At 49.6% G+C, this 5,990-nt stretch overlaps 1 protein-coding gene across 1 annotated transcript; it reads left to right on the top strand.

Moving 5' to 3' along the window:
* Positions 1-2,561: 2,561 nt before the first annotated feature.
* A4GNT (alpha-1,4-N-acetylglucosaminyltransferase) lies at positions 2,562-5,990 on the top strand. The gene is made up of 3 exons (XM_065844913.2): positions 2,562-2,678; positions 3,381-3,830; positions 4,876-5,990. The coding sequence occupies exons 1-3, from the start codon at positions 2,562-2,564 to the stop codon at positions 5,485-5,487; spliced, it is 1,179 nt and encodes a 392-aa protein (XP_065700985.1). The 3' UTR covers positions 5,488-5,990.

Genomic DNA, 5,990 nt, shown 5'->3' with positions numbered 1-5,990 from the left:
GGATGCAGATCCAAATGCAAACCCAACTGGTCCTTGGAAGAAAGACGAGAGGATGGGAGCCTCTCTCTTGAATCCGAATTGAATTTGAGGGATCCCCAGGGGCCGTGGGGATGAGGATTCAGTGGCAGCAGAGTTTGGCATTGCCGGAGGACCGTGATGTGTGTATCACTTGTTAATTCGTAATGCAGGAGCCTTGCTTCATATAGTCTGAAACTCCAATCAGATCTGAACTAAAGGGCTGTGCAAACTGAAAGCTGCAGGTGCTGTTTTTTTGTATTAAAAAAGCTCCATTTGGCAAATGAGGCGGGGACTTAGTCTCTGTGCAAGCTGAGCCGGTGCCCCAAGTCCCTGTGGGGCTGGTTGTGCCCCACATGTGTCACCGCAGGGACCCCAGGCTGTGACATTTTGGGGGTGTCCACAGCACCCTGGCGGGTTGATTTACCCCATTTGGTAGCATTTACTGAAAAAATCCCACCCTGCCTTCCTGCCACACGTGTCTCACAGGCACCTGGGAGGAATTATCACGCAGCAGTAACGGAGCTGTAGCGCCTGCATTTCTAGTCATCTCTCTTGTAGTCTCCCACCCATTTTCATCCTGCACTTGAAATGCTGAAATTGCCCCGGGAAAAGAAATATCTTTACAAGATGAGCCATCAAGCCAGCATGCCGTCTGCTGCATCCCGAAAAGCAACCCACTCAGCAGGGTAATCTATTCAATGGCTGGGATTTATTTTTAACATTCGGTTCTGCAGTCCTTTTAACTTGAGCAGGGAAGTGAACATTTTGATAACAGCAGCCTCCAGGTCAAATGTGATGAGAATTCATAACTCGCCACATAGGGGTTTTGGAAAACCAACCAAGCAAAACAATTTCCCAGAATGAGACGATGAAGATTCGCATTTCTCTTCACAGTGTCATACACAGAGCTGGTATCTGTTGGAGTGTCTACTTATTCTCTCCCCACAATTTGCAAATAAAATGCCTCTCGGACTAGTTTAAATTTGAACGACTACTGCGAGCGCGGCTTTGCTAGGCTGCTCATAAAGACCTGAGACATCAAATCTTTAGGCCATCAAAGAAGAAATATTAATCTGGTAATGGGAACGTTCTGATGGTCCCATTTCTAATCAAAGCAAAGCCCAGGTTTTCCACTCCAAGCAAACATTGCCAAGAGAGTGGCATTGAGATTGAACAATTGCAAAGGAGCTGCAGTCCCTGGGCTGCACTGGAGCAGCACAGACACAGAGTCAGGCACAGTTTGGGAATGGGGAATAAAAAATAAGCCTAAAAATCTGGCCAAGCTGAGATTGGTGAGGGAGCTGCCAGGAGGCAACTTTTTCCTTCTGTTTTACTTTCAAGTGGCTGGAGTTGAGTCGGAAGTGTGTGGCTGAGAAAGGCAGGAGGTGAACGTGGGAGGAAATTTTGTAGTTGGAGTTAATGTGGTTTATTTTCATCTTGCTTCTGCTGCTGGGCTCAGCACCAGGCTTTCACGCTGCACCTGGCCTGCTTTATCTCCAGGACTGAGAACAAGTCATTTCCAAACTGCTTGTATTTACTCTCCATTCTCCGTCTTCCGTTCGAATCTGATATCTGCAGGGAGGCCCGGGTGCAGGGTGCTGCCTCTCGCAGCAGCGGCTCCTCTGCAAAGCGCTGGGGCAACACAAGAAAGCGGGGAAAACAAGGGAAAAACACTAATACCACTAACAAAAAAGCAGCATTCCCTCCTCTGCAGGCTGGAAACCTGCTGGCTCTGTCTAACAGATTGTACCCACAGCCACACAGGTGCCTGGTGGCAGTAGCGTTGTCACCCATGTCACCCCTGGCATCTTCTCCCCTGCTGTCACAGGAACCTGGGATATAATGAGAAACTCGGTGCCGTGGCGATGAAAAACAACAAAAATGGGCTATGCAGCATGGAAAGCTGTACTGATGGGAATAGGCATCGCTTTGGTATTTTATTCAATGGGATCTAGCTCTGAGAAATGGATAAGGAGCTGCCAGGGCTTCAAGCACTTGCAGGGGAATTTCCACAGGGTTTGTTAATTGTGGGCTTATCTATATTCTGGTTGGGCGACATGGTAAAGTGCCTCATTAATTAACTGAGCACACAGAGCCATATTTCCTCCCATTCCCTTTAATTAATTGAGCTTTAAACACTTCCAGGGGTTGCTTGGACATGGGGTTGTCGCTCAAAGTGTCTCCCCTCTGCTGGCCCCTGGTTCATGGTCTCTGCAGACCAAATGTGGTTGCCCAAATGCAACCAGGTGGCATCTTGGGAGGGAATTTCCTTGCATCATGAGCCTGTCAAAGAGTGCAATGAAGATAAGATTCAATCCTGCCTCTTACCGGCAGGAACTCACTGCGCTCATGTCGTGGTGACACCAGGAATGAGGAGCTGGGTTGATGTAGGCATGAGATGGCTCTCACCTAAAACCTGCCCCTTCTTTGCCCTTTTAGGTGGGTCCCATTGGCCCCAAACTGTTTCTGGGACTGAGATTCAGCCAACAGCGGAGCCAGTTTTCCTCTGTGCATCAGTCTCCTGCCTTCAGAAAGCCCTTTGCATGGTCCAGACGGTCTGGGTGTCTTCACCAGGGAGCTGGGCTTCAAAGAAGCCTGCTTGCCACCGTCATGGCAAGCAAACAAGATGGAAACGTGGATTTGTCAGAGCGATAATCCAGGTAGGTCCTAGTTCCATGCTTGTACAAAACCATCTGCTTCCTATCCTGACATCTGCTTCTGGTCCTTCTGCAGCTTCCAACCCTGCAAGACCTGAGTCCCTCATGGCCTTCAGGGTTAAGAGTGAGCAGAAGGGGCAGATTGGGAAGAAGACTTTGATGCCTCTATGCTAATGCTTTAACTTCGACTGACACATCCCAAACTCTAATCATGACCTTCCCCTCACAGTCCCCTTCGGCACATTTTGCTCTTCAGATCCCCTGGACATCTCCTGCTCGTGGACAAGCACGTGTTGCCATGATGCTGCAGTGCTGGGGAACAGTTTGCTCCACCAGCCTGTCCCAGGGATGGAGTTGGGGGTCCTTGCCTTGGCATGGGAGAGGTCATCTGTCTCACCTTGCTCTCCTTGGTCCTTCTCTCTCTGCCAACCCAATGAGACATAATTGTGTGTCCCTTCGTCAAGACCTCTCCAGGTCCCCCCTGCCTGGCTGGGGGTGAGGAGGTGTCACCCCAGCACTTCACCCCCTAGGGCAGAGCTCTCTGCACCATGGGGCATCTTGCCGGACTTGTCTCCTGGGGTGAAGACATGAGCTTCACCAAACTGCCCTTCACTCTACGCTGTTCAAAGCCATGTCCTACCATTTCCCAGTCCTGCTGAGTAATAACACTGGCATTTATTTTTGCTTTTCCTTGTCTCTCCTTAGCATCCATGTCCAAGGCATGTCCCCAAAGGCCCAGGGAAAGCAAGAATGTTGAAGAAAATCCAGATATGCCTCTGCTTCTTCTTTGTCTCGGGCATTTTGTACGAGATCTCCCTGCTGTCCAGCTGCTTCTTCTCCTACATGCCTATGTCCAAGCACTTCCTGACACCCGAGCAGGTCTTGAACCTTGGCAAAAGCATCATCTTTCTGGAGACAACGGAGCGGCTGGAGCCACCTCCACTGGTGTCCTGCTCGGTGGAGTCTGCTGCCAGGATCTACCAGGACCGGCCCATCATCCTGTTCATGAAGGGACTTACAAACGACACGGCCTTCGACTTGAACTCCAGCTACGCAGCCTTCTCGCTTTTGTCTTCTATGAAGAATGTCTTCATTTTTCCTCTCCAGATGGAAACCATCTTCCAGGAGACCCCTCTGCTCCAATGGTACAATGAGGTGAGAGTTATAATAAGGGCAAAATGGAGAAATTGGAAAATAGTTATAGATGGTCTGAAGTAGGCTTAAAAAGAATGGAGGAGTGCAAGCCTGGCTATGTGAAATTAGTCACTTTGAATTTTTTGGTTCAGAATAGATTCATTTTTGACATGTTTTGCAGTGTATTCATCTATCTGTTTGTTGAACATACTATCAGCGTTTCCCCTCCCTATCTGGAGAATCGGCTTTTTGGCAAAGGAACCATTGGTAAAAATAGATTGCAAACGTGTTTTGATAAAACATCGCTTAGTAATGTTTCTCGACAGAAGCTGGCTGAACAAAATGTGCTGCCCGAGTCATCTGGGTGTTTGTTAATGCTGCCGCACACCGACGGAGCCTGCAGTAGATAAGACACAGGAGCAATTTCAGTTTTGCAATGTGCAAACCCAACGCGGCATCTCGTGAGCTCCACCCTGAGCACAAGTTCCTGGCGAACTGCTTGCAAGCAGCTTTTGTCAAATCTGTTTGGCTCCATCTCTGGGCAGGGCAGGAATATTTCCTCCAAACTCTTCCTTCTGCTGAGATTGGACATGGCACCTAGTGCCATGATCTGGTCAATGGACCGGAGTTGGACCAAGGGTTGGACTTGATGATCTCTGAGGTCTTTTCCAACCCAGTCAATTCTGTGATTCTGTGATTCCATGAAAAAAATTACTTCAAATACCAACAGCACCAAAAAATCCCTCCAGCCTATTTCAAAGAGCCAGGAGTGTGTTCAGTGGGTTGTGTCTCACTGAAATAGCCAGCAATGATTCATGGTATCATTGATTTAACGTCATAGGTTCCATCAGAGCATCCATTAAATGTTCCTGCACTCATTTATATTAACAGAGCATTGCTCTGCACTGCCCCCTTATCTTATTTCAGTAAAATTCAATGGCTGGAGGAAGAAAGGGTGGGCAGGGACATTTGCAGGTGTGGTTTTATGGGGCCATTTGCATCCAAAGGATGGATGTGGTCCATTCTCTGCCAACGGCATCGCTGTCTCACCTTTCCAACTCTGCAGGTAGTCCCGGAGCAGGAGAAGAACTGGGTCCACATCAGCTCGGACGCCAGCAGACTGGCGCTCATCTGGAAGTACGGGGGCATCTACATGGACACAGACGTCATCTCCATCAGGCCCATCCCCGAGGAAAGCTTCCTAGCGGCGCAGAAATCGCGCTTTTCCAGCAACGGGATCTTCGGCTTCCCTGCCCACCACAAGTTCATCTGGGACTGCATGGAGAACTTTGTTCTCAAGTACAACGGGAACATCTGGGGGAACCAGGGGCCCTTTTTAATGACAAGGATGCTCAAAGCCATCTGCAATCTGACGGATTTCAAAGGCACCGAGGACCACAGCTGCCGGAACATCTCCTTCCTCAATCCCCAGCGTTTCTACCCCATCCCGTACCCAGCCTGGGGCCGGTATTACGAGGTGTGGGACAAAAGCCCCAATTTCAACCACTCCTACGCGCTCCACTTGTGGAACTTCATGAACCGCAACCGGAGAGCCGTGGTGGCGGGCAGCAACACGCTGGTTGAAAAGCTGTACAAAGCCTACTGCCCCACCACGTACGAGGACCTGATCCAAAATGCAGAGCTGAGGGATTTCACACAGTCTGAGGACGTTGTGTGACGTGGCATAAGGAGGAGGGGGGTGACCCTTCCAGTCCTCTCCATCCCGGGGCCAAAATACAGTCACCACCCATGCCAGTAGCTGGTTTTGTAGGAGAAAGACAGATCTTTTCATAACCACCATCCCTCCTCCCTTGGGACACAAAGGAGCACGTGCAGAATGGTGGTGGCTATCCATCCGACGTAGCCTCCAGTGACATTAAGGCCACTTCTGCCTCAGTTCTGCTTCTTTATAGGTGCTCATGGACCAAACCTTCCTGAATCAAATCGAATCACAGGCCTTCCCAGTGAGCTTTTCTAAGGGAAAAGTTCCTAAAGAGATCCGTGGCCTCCTGGAAGGGATTTAGTCTCTGCACCTCTTGGCGCTGTTGGCAGCTGCCCATGCCAGAAAAGTCGCAAACACAACGGGTTTTGGACTGGGGTGAAGCCTCTGAGGCAAGTGTAATGTAAATGTATAGCAGAGGATGGCTGACGGGAGTTGCTAACAAAGAGAAGCCCAAACCA

Source organism: Patagioenas fasciata, chromosome 9 (genome assembly GCF_037038585.1).
Source record: "Patagioenas fasciata isolate bPatFas1 chromosome 9, bPatFas1.hap1, whole genome shotgun sequence".
Lineage (NCBI taxonomy): Eukaryota > Metazoa > Chordata > Aves > Columbiformes > Columbidae > Patagioenas > Patagioenas fasciata.
The sequence above is the reverse complement of the archived record's forward strand: the minus strand, read 5'-3'. Positions and strand labels throughout refer to the sequence as shown.

Excerpts from the sequence above, each read along its gene's own strand:
- A4GNT (XM_065844913.2), top strand. The coding sequence starts at position 2,562 with ATGGTCCAGACGGTCTGGGTGTCTTCACCAGGGAGCTGGGCTTCAAAG. Across the intron at positions 2,679-3,380 it reads TTGTCAGAGCGATAATCCAG|CATCCATGTCCAAGGCATGT; the intron begins GTAGGTCCTAGT and ends GTCTCTCCTTAG. Across the intron at positions 3,831-4,875 it reads TGCTCCAATGGTACAATGAG|GTAGTCCCGGAGCAGGAGAA; the intron begins GTGAGAGTTATA and ends CCAACTCTGCAG.